This window comes from Cyclopterus lumpus, chromosome 18 (genome assembly GCF_009769545.1).
Source record: "Cyclopterus lumpus isolate fCycLum1 chromosome 18, fCycLum1.pri, whole genome shotgun sequence".
Classification (NCBI taxonomy): Eukaryota; Metazoa; Chordata; class Actinopteri; order Perciformes; family Cyclopteridae; genus Cyclopterus; species Cyclopterus lumpus.
In genome coordinates, this window is record NC_046983.1 from 1433429 (window position 1) to 1452589 (window position 19161).

The 19161-nt window shown below is 42.3% G+C and overlaps 3 protein-coding genes across 4 annotated transcripts; 1 reads left to right on the top strand and 2 right to left on the bottom strand.

The window, feature by feature from the left end:
• On the bottom strand, nucleotides 1-2054 carry LOC117747597 (lectin-like). Its single transcript, XM_034556972.1, has 6 exons — nucleotides 1949-2054; nucleotides 1619-1730; nucleotides 1414-1538; nucleotides 1170-1301; nucleotides 979-1087; nucleotides 1-210 (listed from the first exon to the last, which is right to left on the bottom strand). The coding sequence occupies exons 2-6, from the start codon at nucleotides 1701-1703 to the stop codon at nucleotides 143-145; spliced, it is 519 nt and encodes a 172-aa protein (XP_034412863.1). The 5' UTR covers nucleotides 1704-1730; nucleotides 1949-2054; the 3' UTR covers nucleotides 1-142.
• Nucleotides 2055-6362: 4308 nt separating this feature from the next.
• Nucleotides 6363-8416, top strand: LOC117747598 (lectin-like). Its single transcript, XM_034556973.1, has 6 exons — nucleotides 6363-6468; nucleotides 6687-6798; nucleotides 6879-7003; nucleotides 7116-7247; nucleotides 7330-7438; nucleotides 8207-8416. The coding sequence occupies exons 2-6, from the start codon at nucleotides 6714-6716 to the stop codon at nucleotides 8272-8274; spliced, it is 519 nt and encodes a 172-aa protein (XP_034412864.1). The 5' UTR covers nucleotides 6363-6468; nucleotides 6687-6713; the 3' UTR covers nucleotides 8275-8416.
• Nucleotides 8417-15273: 6857 nt separating this feature from the next.
• LOC117747596 (lectin-like) lies at nucleotides 15274-18877 on the bottom strand. Of its 2 annotated transcripts, none has more exons than XM_034556970.1 (7): nucleotides 18853-18877; nucleotides 16668-16752; nucleotides 16338-16449; nucleotides 16133-16257; nucleotides 15889-16020; nucleotides 15698-15806; nucleotides 15274-15483 (listed from the first exon to the last, which is right to left on the bottom strand). In XM_034556970.1, exons 3-7 carry the CDS (start codon nucleotides 16420-16422, stop codon nucleotides 15416-15418), a joined length of 519 nt encoding a protein of 172 aa, XP_034412861.1. In that variant the 5' UTR covers nucleotides 16423-16449; nucleotides 16668-16752; nucleotides 18853-18877; the 3' UTR covers nucleotides 15274-15415. The 2 variants fall into 2 exon arrangements, with proteins under 2 accessions (XP_034412861.1, XP_034412860.1); XM_034556969.1 differs by lacking the exon at nucleotides 18853-18877 and adding an exon at nucleotides 17799-17867.
• Between the last annotated feature and the right edge of the window lie 284 nt (nucleotides 18878-19161).

Genomic DNA, 19161 nt, shown 5'->3' on the forward strand with positions numbered 1-19161 from the left:
TTGAATGCTGAAGCGTTTATTACAGTAAAGTTAAGAAGCTTGTGTTTTGCAGGTCATCATGAAACAAACTGGTCCAGCAGCAGCTCAGCTGTCGATGTCTACACTGATTGTAAATGTGAAAGCAAACAGCAGCAGGTGATGATCACATCGTCTGGACGCACATGAAATGATGCTCTTCTTTGCAGTTGGCATCATTCCAGAGTCCCCATTCTGGAAAGAAATGACAGAAAACATCACATTCATCAGGAGCTTCAGTGTAAAACATCCTTTCAGTGGTTCATCAAACACTTTGTCAGCATTCAAACTGAATAATCTTGTTGTTCACACATTGAGTCACATTTCCTGCTTAGAGCAGACCGATAAAGGACCTCATGCAGGACACTTTATGTCTTAAAGTGATCGTTTCACTTCACTTTTAAACCCAAACCAGTTTTTGGCGAAAATTGCCAAGATTTGCATCCCCATACTAGAAGTGTATCTCCTCAGCCACAAAGGCTATTTGAATAATGTTGGTGTCAGAATAAAGGTAACACTTGTGAAATGTGTTCAGATGTGTGTATAGCAGTATGTATATTACTGGTTAATAGTTACTGAAGAAAGGCGTTCCAGGACAATTCATATTTCTCAACAATCGCTGATAAAAGATATTTTGGGCTGGATGCAGTATTGGTGATATTTTGCTGATGCTTTGTTTGAGAAGAAATTTAAAGATAGCGTGTTAGTCCGTAGGTTGTGGGGGTCACGGAGCACTAATCTGTTTTCCCTGTAGCATATTGCTAAAGGGCCCCAGAACTTTAAAAGTGGCTTATGTGCCAACTTTTTAGACATATTCACAATATATGTTTGTGTACATGTACATGTGACCAGATGTACATACGTGTCTCCCCTTAGAATGGGATTCAAATGGAGGTCACCTGTTCATGAGTAGGTGCATGTTCATAATACGTGATCATTAGTTTAATCAATCTTTTTCTTTACCTTTGTGGTTTATCGTAACGCAGTTCTCTTGTCCACCAAAATGGTCTGGCTGTCCAGGGTACCATTGAGCATGCTTGACCTCAGATCCATCAACATTTACGAACCCCTCCTGAAGAACACAAAGGTGGAGATCAGTGATGACATGTGACACATTCTCCAACCCGTCTCACAATGAGACGTTTGCTGCTTACCCCGGATCTTTCAACTCCAATCCAAAGAGATTCAGGTTCAGGGTTGCCATGTAAGGTGACACAAACGGCTTTCATCATCTCTTCTTGAGTTTGGAATGTCACCAGTTCACTGCCTGAGCTGTTGCAGTGTTCCTATCAACAGAAATGGGAGTGTGAGTCTTCACCAGCACGTTATCATCACATACAACAGATGAGGATAGATGTAATCAAATTATTATATTTGTTATACGTGTGTTTGCTTCACCTTTGCATCATCGAAGGATTTTGGAGTTTGGAAGTATTTAACACAGCGTTTGGCATCAATGCGGCTCCATCCTTCACCACAAGCAACATGTCCTAGTTCTTCACATACTGACAGAAGCTCTTCAGCTGTGGAAAGAAAAGAGCTTTACTCACCAAGTATATTGGGTTTTAGTTCCATAAGGTGTTGGTGATGGTGTGGTACTTACTGTGAGGCTGGGCTGTGACAGCGTTCAGGATGCCCACCGACAGCAGGACAGCAGTTACCACAGTTAGATGCATGACTCTCTCCATCTTAGTGCTGCTCAGCTGGAATATGATCTGCAGAGGTGACAGTACTCATTTTGAAGATTTGCTGGACTATTTTTTCACGGCTACAGTCCGAGAGTCACAACAAGACTACATGAAGTGGAACGGAATGTAGTTATTGTACTGACTAAACAACCAAGATATAAAGTGTTAATTAGTTTGAAGTAGTTAACAGAGTACAATGTAATTATGAGCCTAACAGACTTCAGTGAAGAGAAGAAGAAGCTCACCACAGATGTGTTCTGGTTCCTCGTTGCTCCTCGGTCTGATTGTCAGGTCGCTCCTTCTCTCACTTTTAAACTCACCCCTCGTGCCCTGTGGACATGTCAATGCTCTGTCAATGTCCCCAAGGGATCATTAGCATATGATTCTTTATGAGAACAAACACAGCATTAAAGAATGCCCTTGTGACTGAGAGACAGACTCTTGTTGAAGCTGTGTGGTGGAAAGCACTCAGTTCAGGTGAGTTGGGGTTTTGTTTCATCCCCGTTCTGATCTGACCGTGATATATATTAAGCTTTATACAATAATTTAACTTAATGGAAAGAATCTTCAAATCCTCTTAAACCTACTTTCAGCTAGCAAAGGAACATTAAAAAGTTCATTTTGGGATTTGAGTCAGTTGAATATTATTTGTCACCCTTCAACTTTACACATCCAGTGTTTGTTAAACCAAACTATCTTTGGCGGTTCTCATGGATGTTAACTGCCTCCTGGCTCTAAATGTTCTTACCTATTAGATTAAGTCATTATTCACATGTTCCATGTTCCATTTGAACAGCTTCTAGGCCTGAGGCGATGTCAAAGGCAGTGGCGGTTGGCCAATAGAGGGCCACGGGGCCTGGCCCCACCTTAAACCACAAAAGACTATATATACAAAAATTATAATAATAATATTATTTATAATATTGATCAATTATACAAATTGTCAATATTTGTGTTTTGGAAATATGGAATATACCCAGTAATTATTTGTAAAATAAGATATTCTTTTCCTGCACTTCCTGCATGTCGCTCCGTCTGTCTCAGCTGCACTGGGGCCGAATCGTTTTGGTCCAAAGGAGGCAGGTCTAAGAAGCAGTTTAGCCTATTACTGATTAAATATATAAATGTTCTCCTTAAAACTGTTCCAAAAAAAATCTAAAAACCTCTTTAAAATGTGCATCTTCTAAGAGAGATGTGTTAAAATGCCGGAGTCCGCTTTTTGGCTTTACGTTGGGAATAAAAAAGTTGCACAGAACCAGAGTGTGGCCAGTGAACCCAAGATGTTGAAGTGGTTAAAACAATGAAACCTATCCAGTCTAGCAAGGGAAATAAAATGCCCTCTGGAATGAGACCATGTGTACTGTCTCTTATCTCTATTACCCTCATCCAAACATTGACCACCTCATGCTCCTCCACCAGCTCCCTCATTGCTCTCTGAAGTTCTGTGAGGTTCCTGATGGTTCCTATCTATTGCCTCATCCTCCAAGCAGTTAAAATATCCTCCCAAAAAACATCCTCTACATTCACTCTTATGAATGAAGCTTAAAACACTGCTTAAAACCTTTAAAAAAACACTCGCTCAGGCCCAGCGACAGGAGCATACATGTTTACAAAGACAAAGTCTTCCATTCGGTCTCATTGGCTGAGTCACTATGCGTTTCCTTTAAAAACATCACATCTGCAGCTTTGATTTTCATTAGCTGGTAGAGTAGGGACCTCTTAACAGAGTCTCTTGCTCTATTCATATTTCAATCGGGGAGAGACCAGATAGATAAAGAAAGGATAATGTCTTTGGCGCTTGGAAACCGTTGAAGACAATTGGTCTAGGTTAATGGGAGAAAAGCTATCCAAATATACACCAGGGCATACAGCCGTTTCCAAGGCCACTCCTCTTGATGACAGATCGGCAGTAGTTGAGGGCAAGAGATCATCAATCTTGCCTCTAATAGTTCAAATCTTTTCATTGAAGAAGTTCATGAAGTCATTACTACTGAGGTCTATAGGAATACACGGCTCCACAGAGCTGTGACTCTGTCAGCCTGGCTACAGTGCTAAAGAGAACCCTGGGGTTGTTCTTATTTTTCTCTATTACTGATGAGTAATAGGCTGCTCTGGCATTACGGAGAGCCTTTTTATATGTTTTAAGACTATCTCGCCAAACTAAGCGTGATTCTTCCAGATTGGTGGAACGCCATATGCTTTGGAGCTTTCATGAAGTTTGCTTTAGGTCGCGGGTCTGAGGGTTCTACCAGGGAGCAAACCTCCTTTGCCTCACTGTCTTTTTCTTCAGTGGGGCTATCGAGTCTAGTGTCATTCTCAGTGAGCCTGTAGCACTATCGACAATATGATCAATCTGGGACGGACTAAAGTTAGCACAGGAGTCCTCCGTCACATTGAGACGTGGTATTGAATCAAATGCAGAAGGAATCTCTTCTTTAAGTTGGTGAAGGTGGGAAATGGTGAGGATGGAGGAGAAGGGAAAGAAACGGGTGGAAACGGTGCTGGTGAGAAGCCCGTAGAGGTAGCAGAGCAGGTTGGTGGAAGAGTAGAGTCGGGGGAAGAAAGTATGAGGGTGGGCTGAGCAGGTGGAAGAAGCTGAGAGGAAGCAGGGGAGCCAAAAGCTGCCCCTACGAGGAAGAAGCCAGCCCATAACGCATCCAGTGAAGCCAAGGCCAGCAAGGTGGGGGAGGACAAGCAGGCGGGTCAGGGGCAGTGACGAGGAGGTGTCGGACAGCAGTGATGCTCCGCCTGTCTTTTTAAGTAACAGTAAGCAACAGAAAATGTATACCGCAGAAAAAACAAGACAAAAAACAGGCCGCTAGAGAATAAAAAATAGATTTAGGTTTAGGTTAAGATTTAGGTCCTAACCTAAATCTATTTTATACCTCAGCCAGACACCACATGAACTGGAGGGAGGAGTCCGGCCTCACTGAGCAGGAGGGTTTTAGATTAAAAAAACATGTGCCTAAAATTAGAAGAGCGATGAACAAGGGTGATGGCGAAAGATCCAATATGTGTTTTAAATAATTTATTGTTTTTCATTTTTGTTGTAAATGGAGCCAGAGATGTAAGGAAGAAAACATCTATTCACGAATTTAACAAAATGAGAAGTATTGATGTTCTCTTCCTACAAGAGACCCACAGCGACAGCACCAACGAGGCCGACTGGAGGAGGGAGTGGGAAGGGGAAGACCTCCTGAGTCACCACACAAACCTCAGTGGAGGAGTGGGCTTCCTCTTCTAAAGCACGGTTCGACCTTTTCACTGTTGTTTTTATCAATGTGTATGCTCCAGCAACCGGTACAGAGAGGAAGCTGTTTGTACAAAAAGTTAATGATGTTTTAAATGGCTATGCCTCGGAGGATTTTTTATTCTTGGGGGGGGATTTTAACTGTACGGAAGATGGTTTAAAGGACCGTAACCACACAGAGCCACATCCAGCTTCACAGCAGGTTCTGAGGAGGCTGGTCCATTCTCATGACCTGGTGGATGTGTGGAGAAGGATGCATGCTGACTGCCGACAGTACACATGGTCCCACTTTAGAGAGGAAGACCGTATTTATGTTTTTAAGCACCATTTTAATATTTAAAATGTGCAGTATTGTTCCTGCCGGTTTTACTGATCATTCTTTGCTTTTATGTCATGTTTTTATTAGAAGCATTTTACCCAAGAGCGCGTATTGACATTTTAATTCAGTTTAATTCAGTTTTAACTTTTGATAAGAATTTTAGAGAGGTTCTTATTAATTTCTGGGGTGTTTTTAGGCGGAGGAAGAGTGATTTTAGTAGTCTTAGGCAGTGGTGGGACCGTGGTAAGATTGAGATTAGGCTTCTTTGTCAGCAGCATACTTTCAACGTCACCCAAGACATGAAGACTGTATTTTAATGTCGAGACCACAAACAGGTCCGGACTGTGCAACAGGCCTCCCACTGTGTGGTCAGAGAGACTGGGACAAGGCGGACCTGGCCCACAGTGGAGGATTTTATCTAAACCTCCCCTCAAGAAACGAACTGCCGACACGGTTCTCCTCCAATACTTTTATCTCTGTTTTTAATCCCGCTGTCCTGAGCCGGTGCCCCTTCTGTGACCTTCGTGAGACTATCTACCATGTTTTTACTGAGTGCAAGAGACTTTCAGGTTTCTTCACTCTTTTAACATTGGTTTTTAGTCTTTTTAACATGGTTTTTACTGAGAAGGTTTTTATCATGGGAGCTGCCTACAAAAAATGCCAAAATGGCCATTTATTTAAGCAGGAAGAAGCGAGTGGAGAACAGGGAGGGGCAGGAGAACAGGGAGGGGCAGGAGAACAGGGCAGTGTGGCTCTGCAACATCAGGGCCAGACTCTGGCTGATGATGTGTTTTTAAACAAAAAAATATCTCTCTGTGTGAAACGATGAAATTCAAGCTCAGGTCAGGTGTTTGACATCGCCTCAGGCCTAGAAGCTGTTCAAATGTTAGAGGAACATCTGCATTATGAATTAATCTAATATGTAAGAACATTTAGAGCCAGGAGGCAGTTAACATCCATGAAAACCGCCAAAGATAGTTTGGTTTAACAAACACTGGATGTGTAAAGTTGAAGGGTGGGGTTGACAAATAATATTCAACTGACTCAAATCCCAAAATCAACATTTAAATGATCCCTTGGGGACATTGACAGAGCATTGACATGTCCACAGGGCACGAGGGGTGAGTTTAAAAGTGAGAGAAGGAGCGACCTGACAATCAGACCGAGGAGCAACGAGGAACCAGAACACATCTGTGGTGAGCTTCTTCTTCTCTTGACTGAAGTCTGTTAGGCTCATAATTACATTATACTCTGTTAACTACTTCAAACTAATTAACACTTTATATCTTGGTTGTTTAGTCAGTACAATAACTACATTCCGTTCCACTTCATGTAGTCTTGTTGTGACTCCCGGACTGTAGCCGTGAAGAAATAGTCCAGCAAATCTTCAAAATGAGTACTGTCACCTCTGCAGATCATATTCCAGCTGAGCAGCACTAAGATGGAGAGAGTCATGCATCTAACTGTGGTAACTGCTGTCCTGCTGTCGGTGGGCATCCTGAACGCTGTCACAGCCCAGCCTCACAGTAAGTACCACACCATCACCAACACCTTATGGAACTAAAACCCAATATACTTGGTGAGTAAAGCTCTTTTCTTTCCACAGCTGAAGAGCTTCTGTCAGTATGTGAAGAACTAGGACATGTTGCTTGTGGTGAAGGATGGAGCCGCATTGATGCCAAACGCTGTGTTAAATACTTCCAAACTCCAAAATCCTTCGATGATGCAAAGGTGAAGCAAACACACGTATAACAAATATAATAATTTGATTACATCTATCCTCATCTGTTGTATGTGATGATAACGTGCTGGTGAAGACTCACACTCCCATTTCTGTTGATAGGAACACTGCAACAGCTCAGGCAGTGAACTGGTGACATTCCAAACTCAAGAAGAGATGATGAAAGCCGTTTGTGTCACCTTACATGGCAACCCTGAACCTGAATCTCTTTGGATTGGAGTTGAAAGATCCGGGGTAAGCAGCAAACGTCTCATTGTGAGACGGGTTGGAGAATGTGTCACATGTCATCACTGATCTCCACCTTTGTGTTCTTCAGGAGGGGTTCGTAAATGTTGATGGATCTGAGGTCAAGCATGCTCAATGGTACCCTGGACAGCCAGACCATTTTGGTGGACAAGAGAACTGCGTTACGATAAACCACAAAGGTAAAGAAAAAGATTGATTAAACTAATGATCACGTATTATGAACATGCACCTACTCATGAACAGGTGACCTCCATTTGAATCCCATTCTAAGGGGAGACACGTATGTACATCTGGTCACATGTACATGTACACAAACATATATTGTGAATATGTCTAAAAAGTTGGCACATAAGCCACTTTTAAAGTTCTGGGGCCCTTTAGCAATATGCTACAGGGAAAACAGATTAGTGCTCCGTGACCCCCACAACCTACGGACTAACACGCTATCTTTAAATTTCTTCTCAAACAAAGCATCAGCAAAATATCACCAATACTGCATCCAGCCCAAAATATCTTTTATCAGCGATTGTTGAGAAATATGAATTGTCCTGGAACGCCTTTCTTCAGTAACTATTAACCAGTAATATACATACTGCTATACACACATCTGAACACATTTCACAAGTGTTACCTTTATTCTGACACCAACATTATTCAAATAGCCTTTGTGGCTGAGGAGATACACTTCTAGTATGGGGATGCAAATCTTGGCAATTTTCGCCAAAAACTGGTTTGGGTTTAAAAGTGAAGTGAAACGATCACTTTAAGACATAAAGTGTCCTGCATGAGGTCCTTTATCGGTCTGCTCTAAGCAGGAAATGTGACTCAATGTGTGAACAACAAGATTATTCAGTTTGAATGCTGACAAAGTGTTTGATGAACCACTGAAAGGATGTTTTACACTGAAGCTCCTGATGAATGTGATGTTTTCTGTCATTTCTTTCCAGAATGGGGACTCTGGAATGATGCCAACTGCAAAGAAGAGCATCATTTCATGTGCGTCCAGACGATGTGATCATCACCTGCTGCTGTTTGCTTTCACATTTACAATCAGTGTAGACATCGACAGCTGAGCTGCTGCTGGACCAGTTTGTTTCATGATGACCTGCAAAACACAAGCTTCTTAACTTTACTGTAATAAACGCTTCAGCATTCAAGTTCCAGCGTCTTGTTTCATTTGTTCACGTTCAGCAATATGAGTTCTTCTGTGTTCTACAACATATTTCATGTTGACATCATGCTGTCTGAACTCTACACTAACTGAAGGGATTGCCTCCACACAGCTCTCAACATGGCAACAGTTTATGATTATTTACAAGTTTCCCCCCTAAGAAAGCATTTCATGTCAGAGGTACAAGAGAGACCAGAGAGTCTGAGGGCACTCGGCAAGGCACGTTTATTTGTAGAGCACAATTCAAGGTCAGGAAGAACCATCCGACCAGAAAGCCCTTGTGACATATTAAATGCATTTTTTTTAATCAGTTCAAAAACTCAAAGGCTAAAATGGCATATTCTTGTTTTATACAGCTATAAAACATCCCCCAGCAGCCTATAAGCCTATAGCAGCATATCAAGGGGCTGGACCAGGGCAAACCTGATTCAGCCCTAACTAAAAACTATTAAAGAGGAAAGTCTTAAGTCTATTCTTGAATGAGGTGACTGTGTCTGCCTCCAGGACTGAAAGTGGAAGCTGGTTCCATAAAAGAGGAGCTTGATAACTGAAGGCTCTGGCTCCCATCCTACTTTTTAGGACTTTAGGAACCACAAGTAGCCCCGCATTTAGTGAGCGCCGCTCTCTAGTGGGGCAATATGGTACTACAAGCTCCTTAAGATATGATGGTGCATCACCAATCAAGGCTTTGTAGGTAAGGAGAAGAATTTTAAATGTGATTCTTGATTTTACAGGGAGCCAGTGCAGAGCAGCTAATACAGGAGTCATGTGATCTCTTTTCTTAGTTTTTGTGAGTACACGAGCTGCAGCATTCTGGATCAACTGGAGGGATTTAAGAGACTTATTAGAGCAGCCTGATAATAAAGAGTTGCAGTAATCAAGTCTGGAAGTAACAAACGCGTGAACCAGCTTTTCTGCATCTTTTTGGGACAAGATGTGCCTGATTTTTGAAATGTTACGTAGATGAAAAAATGCAATCCTTGAGATTTGCTTCACGTGGGAGTTAAAGGACAAGTCTCAGTGAAAGATAACTAGAGATTCTTGGGATGGAGGAAACCGCTCTGGGGAAAAAGCTGTTCCTCAGCCTGTTAGTCTGGGTTTTAATAGTCCTGAATCCTCTTCCTGATGACAGTGGAACAAACAGAGAGTGGTCTTCCTGGATCTCCTGAAGTCCACTATGACTTCCTTTGTCTTGGTGGTGTTCAGGACCAGGTTGTTGTCCGAGCAGTCCTGGGTGAAGAGGGTGAAGAGGGCCGGGCTGAGCACACAGCCCTGAGGTGCACCAGTGTTCAGGATGGTGGTTGTCGATGTCAGGTTCCCTATCCTCACATTCTGTGGTCTGTTTGATAGAAAGTCCAGAATCCATCCAACAGAGAGATGTGGAAAGTCCAAGGTTTTTGAGTTGCACCAGTTTGTGGGGGATGATGGTATTGAAGGCCGAGCTGAAGTCAATGAAGAGCATCCTGAAGTATGTGTTAGGGTGCTCCAGGTGAGACAGGGCTGTATGAAGGGTGATTGAGACCGCATCCTCCGTAGACCTGTTTGCTCGGTAGGCAACTGGTCTAGATCTGCTGGGAGGACGTTCTTGATGTGCGATAGGATCATCCTCTCGAAGCACTTGGTGATGACTGGGGTCAGGGCGACTGGGCGGTAGTCGTTGAGGCAGGTGACTGCGGTCTTATTCGGGACAGTGACAATGGTGGTGGCTTTAAGGCAGGTGGGGACTGCAGCTTGTTGTAGGGAGAGGTTGAAGATGTTAGTGAACACTCCTGCCAGCTGGTCGGCACAGGTCTTCAGTGTGCGGCCCGCTAGCTCGATAGCTTCGTTGGAAACGGTACTGTCCAGCCAAGTCTCTGTGATTACCATCACACAGCTGCTCATGTTGTGCGTCGTAATCCGTAGCTTCATTTCGTCGATCTTGTTGACGAGTGACCAGAAGTCAGTCGGTTAATTTTCACCAGTGATGTCTCTGTAAATACAAAGATAGCTATATAAAAGAAGAATATGCCATTTTAGCCTTTCAGTTTTTGAACTGATTAAAAAAAACATGGAGAAGCAGCATTCAGTTGTTCTGGTACACATCTGGATCAAAGTCCCTGAAAGCTGCAGGTCTGCTGAGACCCTCAAAGGCCCTCAGAGACCCCCGGAGACCCTCTTAGACCGTCATATCCTTTAAATCCAGATTGAAGACTTTTTTTTCCTGTTGCCTTTAATTGAATCTGATTCAAGGAATCAATTTCTGCATTTCATTTCTGAAACTGCGCTGCAACTTTTATTCTATATTTACCTTTCTACTATTTTAATGTTTTAATGAATATTCTTAATTGTTTTTCAATCTTGTTTCCTTTGGGATTATGTTTTGATGCTTTTACTGGTTTTAATGTGATGAAATGCCTTGTTGTTGAATTGTGCTCTACAAATAAACGTGCCTTGCCAAGTGCCCTCAGACTCTCTGGTCTCTCTTGTACCTCTGACATGAAATGCTTTCTTAGGGGGGAAACTTGTAAATAATCATAAGCTGTTGCCATGTTGAGAGCTGTGTGGAGGCATCTTTTTTCCTTTGAGGACTTCAATATGTCCTCGATCTCTATACACTATATCAGTCTCCAGGTCCTTCATAGATCTGGTGATGTCTTGGGTGACGTTGAAAGTATGCTGCTGACAAAGAAGCCTAATCTCAATCTTACCACGGTCCCACCACTGCCTAAGACTACTAAAATCACTCTTCCTCCGCCTAAAAACACCCCAGAAATTAATAAGAACCTCTCTACATTTTTTATCAAAAGTTAAAACTGAATTAAACTGAATTAAAATGTCAATACGCGCTCTTGGGTAAAATGCTTTTAATAAAAACATGACATAAAAGCAAAGAATGATCAGTAAAACCGGCAGGAACAATACTGCACATTTTAAATATTAAAATGGTGCTTAAAAACATAAATACGGTCTTCCTCTCTAAAGTGGGACCATGTGTACTGTCGGCAGTCAGCATGCATCCTTCTCCACACATCCACCAGGCCATGAGAATGGACCAGCCTCCTCAGAACCTGCTGTGAAGCTGGATGTGGCTCTGTGTGGTTACAGTCCTTTAACTCATCTTCCGTACAGTTAAAATCCCCCCCCAAGAATAAAAAATCCTCATCATTAACTTTTTGTAAAAACAGCTTCCTCTCTGCACCGGTTGCTGGAGCATACACATTGATAAAAACAACAATGAAAAGGTCGAACCGTGCTTTAACTAAAAACAACCTCCCCTCGATGATGTGTTTGACCTCCAGTGAAACCGGGACAAAAGACCTGGAGAAGAGGAAGCACATTCATAAATAGATGTTCTCTTCTTTGCATCTCTGGCTCCATTTACATTCAAACACTCTAAAAGTATTCATTAAGAGTAAGATTTAAAACAAAAATAAAAAACAATAAATGATTTAAAACACACATTGGTGCTTTTGCCATCACCCCTGTTCATTGCTCTTCTTATTTTAGGCTAGTTATTTTAATCTAAAAACCTCCTGTTCAGTGAGGCCGGACCTCCGACTCATGTGGTGTCTGGCTGAAGTGTAAAACAGACTCAAATCCGGAAAGGAGTCTCCAACTTGTACTCCTTTCCTGCCTTTTGTAAGAATATTCTCATTTTCATACTCAGTCTCATACTCCTCAATGCTCTTGCACTGATGAAGTTAACTATTTTAGTTACATCAATAACATGGTTCATTTTAACATTTTTCCCTGTCAGATTTGGACAACCATCAGTTTTAACACGTGCCAGTTTTTCCCCATTTTAGTTGCAGCTTGTCTCAATGTGCATTTACCTCCATGAACAAATCCCTCCTTGTTGTCGTCCCTTTCATTGACCGCATTGCTGCCAGCTCCTCCGTGATCTTAAAGTTCTTCGTTATCCCACGTACAAAGACCAGTAACTGGGCATAATAGCGCTGCAGAGTCCACCAAACACTCTTTGATGAACTCCCCTTCAGAAAATGGCTTATTGTTTTTTGCAAATAGGTGGGATATCACATAACTGGCCTTGACTGCTTCCTCCCTGGATGTGTGAAGCTTTGTAAAAAGTCCTTGTTGGTCTTAACTAGCAAACCACCAGCGGCCCGCCGCTCTGCATCAGTCAAGTTCTTGTACTTGTCCGCGTGTTTCGTCCTGTTGTGCCGATTCAACCTGTACACAGCGACCTGTTCTCCACACACTGAGCATACAGCTTTACCTTTGCCTTCAGTAAACTGATACTTAGAAGTCCATGTCTTGTTAAAACCTCTACATTCTGTATCAACCTTTCGTTTTTTACCGTAAGCGGATATTTCCGACTGCTCCTGTCGGTGAGGCAAAAAAAGACAGAACTCGCCTTGAAATTAAAAGCAGTGCCATTGTATTGCATTAGTGCACTTATGTATTTAAAACATTTTATTGACCTCACGCGGGTCGGACCGGGACAGCCAAACCTGGGCGTGGCCCGCGGGCCGTAAAATGCCCAGGTCTGTTTTGGAGTCTGGAAGTATTCAGCGCAGCGTTTTCCATCCGTCACCACAAGGAGCATCTTGATGCTTCTGATCACAAACCACCCCAACGGCTTCGGCTGTGGGTAGACGCATGCATGACTCAGGCCTCTCCAACTCTTAGTGCTCAGCTCAGCTGAGATATGACCTACAAGTCTGATTATTTTCCAGACAATATCTTAACCAGGCATAATCATAACACTAAAGAATCACATGCAACTGAGAGACAGACCTGTGTTTAAAGTGTGTGTGGGTCAAGATGTCAGCTGAAACTCACTTCAGCTGAGTTGGGAGTTTTGTTTCATCCCCTTAATGCTGTTTTTCAGTCACATTTTCGTATCAGCCTGGTGCAGCAGCTGGTGATCAGAAACCCCCCGAAGCCTGAAACTACAATATTATATAGAAACGTTACCTGTGGATGCAGGACTTTGAAAGAAGATTTCTGCATTTCAAAGGAAAAGAGGTGTTGGTTGTTTTTCTTGGAAATTTCATACAAGATGAGTAAGAATTAAAACAATGAACAGAGCCCCCAAAAGGTCACTGTTTTTGTGATATTTCACAATACTTGTTTTTTCTTGCAATATTCTTAGCATTTGTTTTCTCTGTGATGCATATTTCCAGAGAAAGGCTCAAACAGTCAAGTTGAATTACTCTGGTAATACTTTTTATTTAAACATTATTCACATATGGAAGTTGAGCACAAGGTTTCGGTCTCTGGCCATCACACAAAGTATTCAGAGAACTAAAAAGAACCCTTCGATGTGAAATATTGCTGCCCCAAAGCTTTTTGAAGAAGTAGAATATTCTGCAAAAGAGAAGTTGAGGTATTAGTTCATCAGAGTTATCACGTTATCTCCACCACCATCAAACTTTGGGGAGAAAAATGTTTCTCAGTACAAAATAACACGTAACATTTGACACCCATACAAACCCTGAGAATAATTCTAAACCATGGTTCACTAGACCGATCTGCACAGTGAGGTCACTTCTTCAACATCTCGGAGCAAAAGCAGGACCAGGCTACTCCATTACTTGTGTATATTAATACAGCCCATCAGTTACTTATGAAATATTTTATACAAACAAAAACCATTGCAAAATGTTCCATGACACCACTACTTGATATGTGTTCAGTTTAGTAACCAGGTGGGTCTTAGAACACAAGTTTATCTCTGGACTCTAGGAGGGTATTCATGTGTTTCTTTGAGAATTGTGCTGGAAGCCTTACGTTTATATTTTATCTGTTGGACAGCGCTTAAAAAAGGCTCATTTCAAAGTCTTTATCAGCTCACAAACTGAGACTCGTCAGCTTTGAGGCCTGCTGGCCTTTCAAAGTCTTTACCTGCTCACTGTGTTGAGAAGAGAACTGTGTGAAGGGAATGAGGGATGATCAGGTGTCAAGGGGAGGAAACGACATGACATGAGTTAATTAACCAACCAGACAAGGTGAAAAAAAACTAATACGATGGGGAATTTATGACAGCTAAATAGTGTGTAGTTATTATAAAGTGTTACCAGATCTTAACGTTTGGAGTCACCTTCACTTAGCGCTTTTCAGTGGAAAAGTACCTGGAAATGTAACAGTTTGAAAGTGTTTGAAAGTCAGCAAAAATGATTGTTTAAAGTTCACACTCAACATGCTTAAAGTGATCAATCTAACACAAATACATAATGTTATTGAAAACATTCCATTTCAAAGGAATACTTTTGGAGAGTGGGCTATGTGCTTCCTTGCTGAGTTACAGATTAATAACAGACATACGTTCCAAGTATGTCAAGCAAATACAGAGATATATAAAACAAGGAAGCCATTTTAGCCTTTCAGTTTTTTAACTTAACAAAAAACATGGAGAAGCAGCGTTCTGTTGTTCTGGTCCACATAGCTGGATCAAAGTCCCTGAAAGATGCAGGTCTGCCGAGACCCTCAGAGACCCCCATCTCCTTTAAATCCAGATTGAAGACTTTGGTTTCCTGTTGCCTTTAATTGAATCCGATTCAAGGAATCAAATTTCTGCATTTCATTTCTGAAACAGCACTGCAACTTTTATTCTATATTTAGCTTTTTACTGTTTTATTGAATGTTCTTAATAGTTTTGACATCTTATTTTCTTTGGCATTATGTTTTATGCTTTAATGGTTTTATGTAAATTGTGCTATACAAATAAACTATACTAATGCCCTCAGACTGTCTTGTCTCTCTCTTGCTATCTAACCTTGGAATGTAGCACCCTTCAGTTAGTGTAGAGTTCAGACAGCATGGTGTCACCATGAAATGTGTTGTAGAACACAGAAGAACTCATATTGCTGAACGTGAACAAATGAAACAAGACGCTGGAACTTGAATGCTGAAGCGTTTATTACAGTAAAGTTAAGAAGCTTGTGTTTTGCAGGTCATCATGAAACAAACTGGTCCAGCAGCAGCTCAGCTGTCGATGTCTACACTGATTGTAAATGTGAAAGCAAACAGCAGCAGGTGATGATCACATCGTCTGGACGCACATGAAATGATGCTCTTCTTTGCAGTTGGCATCATTCCAGAGTCCCCATTCTGGAAAGAAATGACAGAAAACATCATCCCCTGTTCTGTTGTTTAATATGGTGTACATCATCATTATATTCGTTATTCATTCTTGACATGTACATGTGACCAGATGTACATACGTGTCTCCCCTTAGAATGGGACTCAAATGGAGGTCACCTGTTCATGAGTAGGTGCATGTTCATAATACGTGATCATTAGTTTAATCAATCTTTTTCTTTACCTTTGTGGTTTATCGTAACGCAGTTCTCTTGTCCACCAAAATGGTCTGGCTGTCCAGGGTACCATTGAGCATGCTTGACCTCAGATCCATCAACATTTACGAACCCCTCCTGAAGAACACAAAGGTGGAGATCAGTGATGACATGTGACACATTCTCCAACCCGTCTCACAATGAGACGTTTGCTGCTTACCCCGGATCTTTCAACTCCAATCCAAAGAGATTCAGGTTCAGGGTTGCCATGTAAGGTGACACAAACGGCTTTCATCATCTCTTCTTGAGTTTGGAATGTCACCAGTTCACTGCCTGAGCTGTTGCAGTGTTCCTATCAACAGAAATGGGAGTGTGAGTCTTCACCAGCACGTTATCATCACATACAACAGATGAGGATAGATGTAATCAAATTATTATATTTGTTATACGTGTGTTTGCTTCACCTTTGCATCATCGAAGGATTTTGGAGTTTGGAAGTATTTAACACAGCGTTTGGCATCAATGCGGCTCCATCCTTCACCACAAGCAACATGTCCTAGTTCTTCACATACTGACAGAAGCTCTTCAGCTGTGGAAAGAAAAGAGCTTTACTCACCAAGTATATTGGGTTTTAGTTCCATAAGGTGTTGGTGATGGTGTGGTACTTACTGTGAGGCTGGGCTGTGACAGCGTTCAGGATGCCCACCGACAGCAGGACAGCAGTTACCACAGTTAGATGCATGACTCTCTCCATCTTAGTGCTGCTCAGCTGGAATATGATCTGCAGAGGTGACAGTACTCATTTTGAAGATTTGCTGGACTATTTCTTCACGGCTACAGTCCGGGAGTCACAACAAGACTACATGAAGTGGAACGGAATGTAGTTATTGTACTGACTAAACAACCAAGATATAAAGTGTTAATTAGTTTGAAGTAGTTAACAGAGTACAATGTAATTATGAGCCTAACAGACTTCAGTCAAGAGAAGAAGAAGCTCACCACAGATGTGTTCTGGTTCCTCGTTGCTCCTCGGTCTGATTGTCAGGTCGCTCCTTCTCTCACTTTTAAACTCACCCCTCGTGCCCTGTGGACATGTCAATGCTCTGTCAATGTCCCCAAGGGATCATTTAAATGTTGATTTCGGGATTTGAGTCAGTTGAATATTATTTGCCAACCCCACCCTTCAACTTTACACATCCAGTGTTTGTTAAACCAAACTATCTTTGGCGGTTCTCATTGATGTTAACTGCCTCCTGGCTCTAAATGTTGTTACATATTAGATTAATTCATTATTCACATGTTCCTCTAACATTTGAACAGCTTCTGGGCCTGAGGCGATGTCAAACACACACAGAGAGAGAGAGACACCAGGGTCATTGTTGGAAAAGATCCGAGCTGAATCGGGTCTCACACAGACACATGCAAACAAACTCAACGTCAAGGTGCTACTAACGTATTTAGCAGTCTCTCAGCAAAGCCAATAGATTGACTTCATGGTAAAGAAAAGACCTGTATTTCTATCAAAATAGTAAAGCTTTGATTGAAGGAACAGTGACCACCTAATCAACCTCTGGTTAGGGCAACGCAGGGTATGCAGAAAGGTCAATGGGTTGTGGTCTGTGTAGACCACCACTGGTGACACCCCAGACCCCACAGACCGCAAAATGCTGCAGGGCCCAGATCAAGGCAACAGCCTCCTTCTAAACAACAGAGTAATTTAACTGATGCCGGTTGAATCCTTTAGAAAATAAACTGACTGCTCTGTCAACTCCCTGCTCATCTTCCTGCATCAACACGGCTCCCGCTCGTACATGGCTAGCATCCACCTGCAACACAAAAGGATGGTCAAAACCGGTCCATCAATGCTCTAATCCGCTATATATGAGAATACCAAGAATCACTATATACCACTACATTATCCAGGTAAACTGCGCAACCCGCCAGGCCAGCCACCACACGATTCATCAGCCGCTGAAAAAAGGAGGGTGCATTTCTTAACCCGAATGGCATCATTTTGTACGAATAAAGTCAAAATTAAGTGATAAAAGCTGCCACTTCCTGTGCCCTTTTGGACAAGGGCACCTGCCAGTAAACCTCCAGCAGATTGCTGACATACTTTGCTGCACCAACCTGGTCTATGCAATCATCCATACGAGGTAACGGAAAAGGATCTGGCTTTGTCACCTTATTGACTTTTTGTAAAAATCTGAACAGAATTTGGGTGTCTTATCACTTTTAGACTAAACCCACGCATGACAGCCTGGCGATCATACCATTTCTTCATTTCAGCCTGTGACTCAGCAAACAATTGTTTTGCCAACTCCCCTGCAGAATAAAGTAGATGCTTACATTGACATAATCAATAAGGTTGGTGGGCAGATCCGACCCCTTCCAACCATCCTTAATCACGGACCCCGGACAGTATGGCCAAACACTAGATAATTTGGTCTGAACCCTGTACTTTCCTGTATTACCTCCCATGCAGATAACAGCAACCACGGTAGCCCATCTTCCCAGTCTCCATCTAGCTCAGTACAGTAGGAGCGCAAAAGAGACTTGAGTGTTTGGTAAAAGCGCTCCAAAGCACCTTGACTTTGAGTGATATGCAGACGACTGGTTATGTCTAATACAATCTAAACAGTTTCAACACTTCAGCCATCAGGTGAGGGGAAAAATTTGACCGCTGGTTACTTTGTATAACTCTAGGGATGCCAAACAGTTAGAAATTGCATTAGGGCCTTAACTACAGATCTTGCAGTTATTGTCCGTAAGGGATACGCTGCCGGGTACCTGGTGCTTTGACACAAAGTCAGCAAATACTTGCTACCAGGCAGCGGCCCCACACAATCAATGATTAGGTACTCAAATGGCTGACTGATAGCCGGCTTAATGACCTGATTCGGCTTACCAGTCAGCTGACACGTGTTACAGGTTTTAATGTGTATAGAAACATCCTTCTTCATTCCTGGCCAGAAGAAATGGTGTCAAATCCGGTCATGGGTTTTTCAGACACCCAAATGCCCTGACCCATCATGAGCAAGTTTTATCACATGACCCCGAAGCTTGGATGGAGTGACAACTTAAAGAATTGGATCCCCAACTAAATCCTCACCATGGGGCACTCACTCCCTCACCAAAATACCATTCTGAAGAAAGTAGCCCCTGGAAACATGTTTCATCTCACCATCTGACAGCACTGACCCAAACATTTCTTCCAAGGATGGATCTGCTCTCTGTTCACTCTGCCGATCCCTATGAGACACGGACAAAGGAAAATCAGGTAAACACAGCACATCTTCCTTCACGTACCAATCTACCCCCTTTGACTCAGTGCTACTCATTGACCGCGTCACTGCACATCCATCAAATCATCACCTAATGCCGCATATGCCTCCTGTGCTTTTCCTGACAACACACTGCAAAAGCAAGGTTTGCTCAGTCTGACCAATTTCTTGCCCTTGCAACCCGTTCAAACAGTGAAAAAAAAAATCTG

Coding starts and splice junctions, on each gene's coding strand:
- LOC117747596 (XM_034556970.1), bottom strand. CDS start 16,422: ATGGAGAGAGTCATGCATCTAACTGTGGTAACTGCTGTCCTGCTGTCG. Junction 15,807..15,888: donor TTGGAGTTGAAAGATCCGGG/GTAAGCAGCAAA, acceptor TGTGTTCTTCAG/GAGGGGTTCGTAAATGTTGA. Junction 15,484..15,697: donor CGTTACGATAAACCACAAAG/GTAAAGAAAAAG, acceptor ATTTCTTTCCAG/AATGGGGACTCTGGAATGAT.
- LOC117747598 (XM_034556973.1), top strand. CDS start 6,714: ATGGAGAGAGTCATGCATCTAACTGTGGTAACTGCTGTCCTGCTGTCG. Junction 7,004..7,115: donor AATCCTTCGATGATGCAAAG/GTGAAGCAAACA, acceptor TTCTGTTGATAG/GAACACTGCAACAGCTCAGG. Junction 7,439..8,206: donor CGTTACGATAAACCACAAAG/GTAAAGAAAAAG, acceptor ATTTCTTTCCAG/AATGGGGACTCTGGAATGAT.
- LOC117747597 (XM_034556972.1), bottom strand. CDS start 1,703: ATGGAGAGAGTCATGCATCTAACTGTGGTAACTGCTGTCCTGCTGTCG. Junction 1,088..1,169: donor TTGGAGTTGAAAGATCCGGG/GTAAGCAGCAAA, acceptor TGTGTTCTTCAG/GAGGGGTTCGTAAATGTTGA. Junction 211..978: donor CGTTACGATAAACCACAAAG/GTAAAGAAAAAG, acceptor ATTTCTTTCCAG/AATGGGGACTCTGGAATGAT.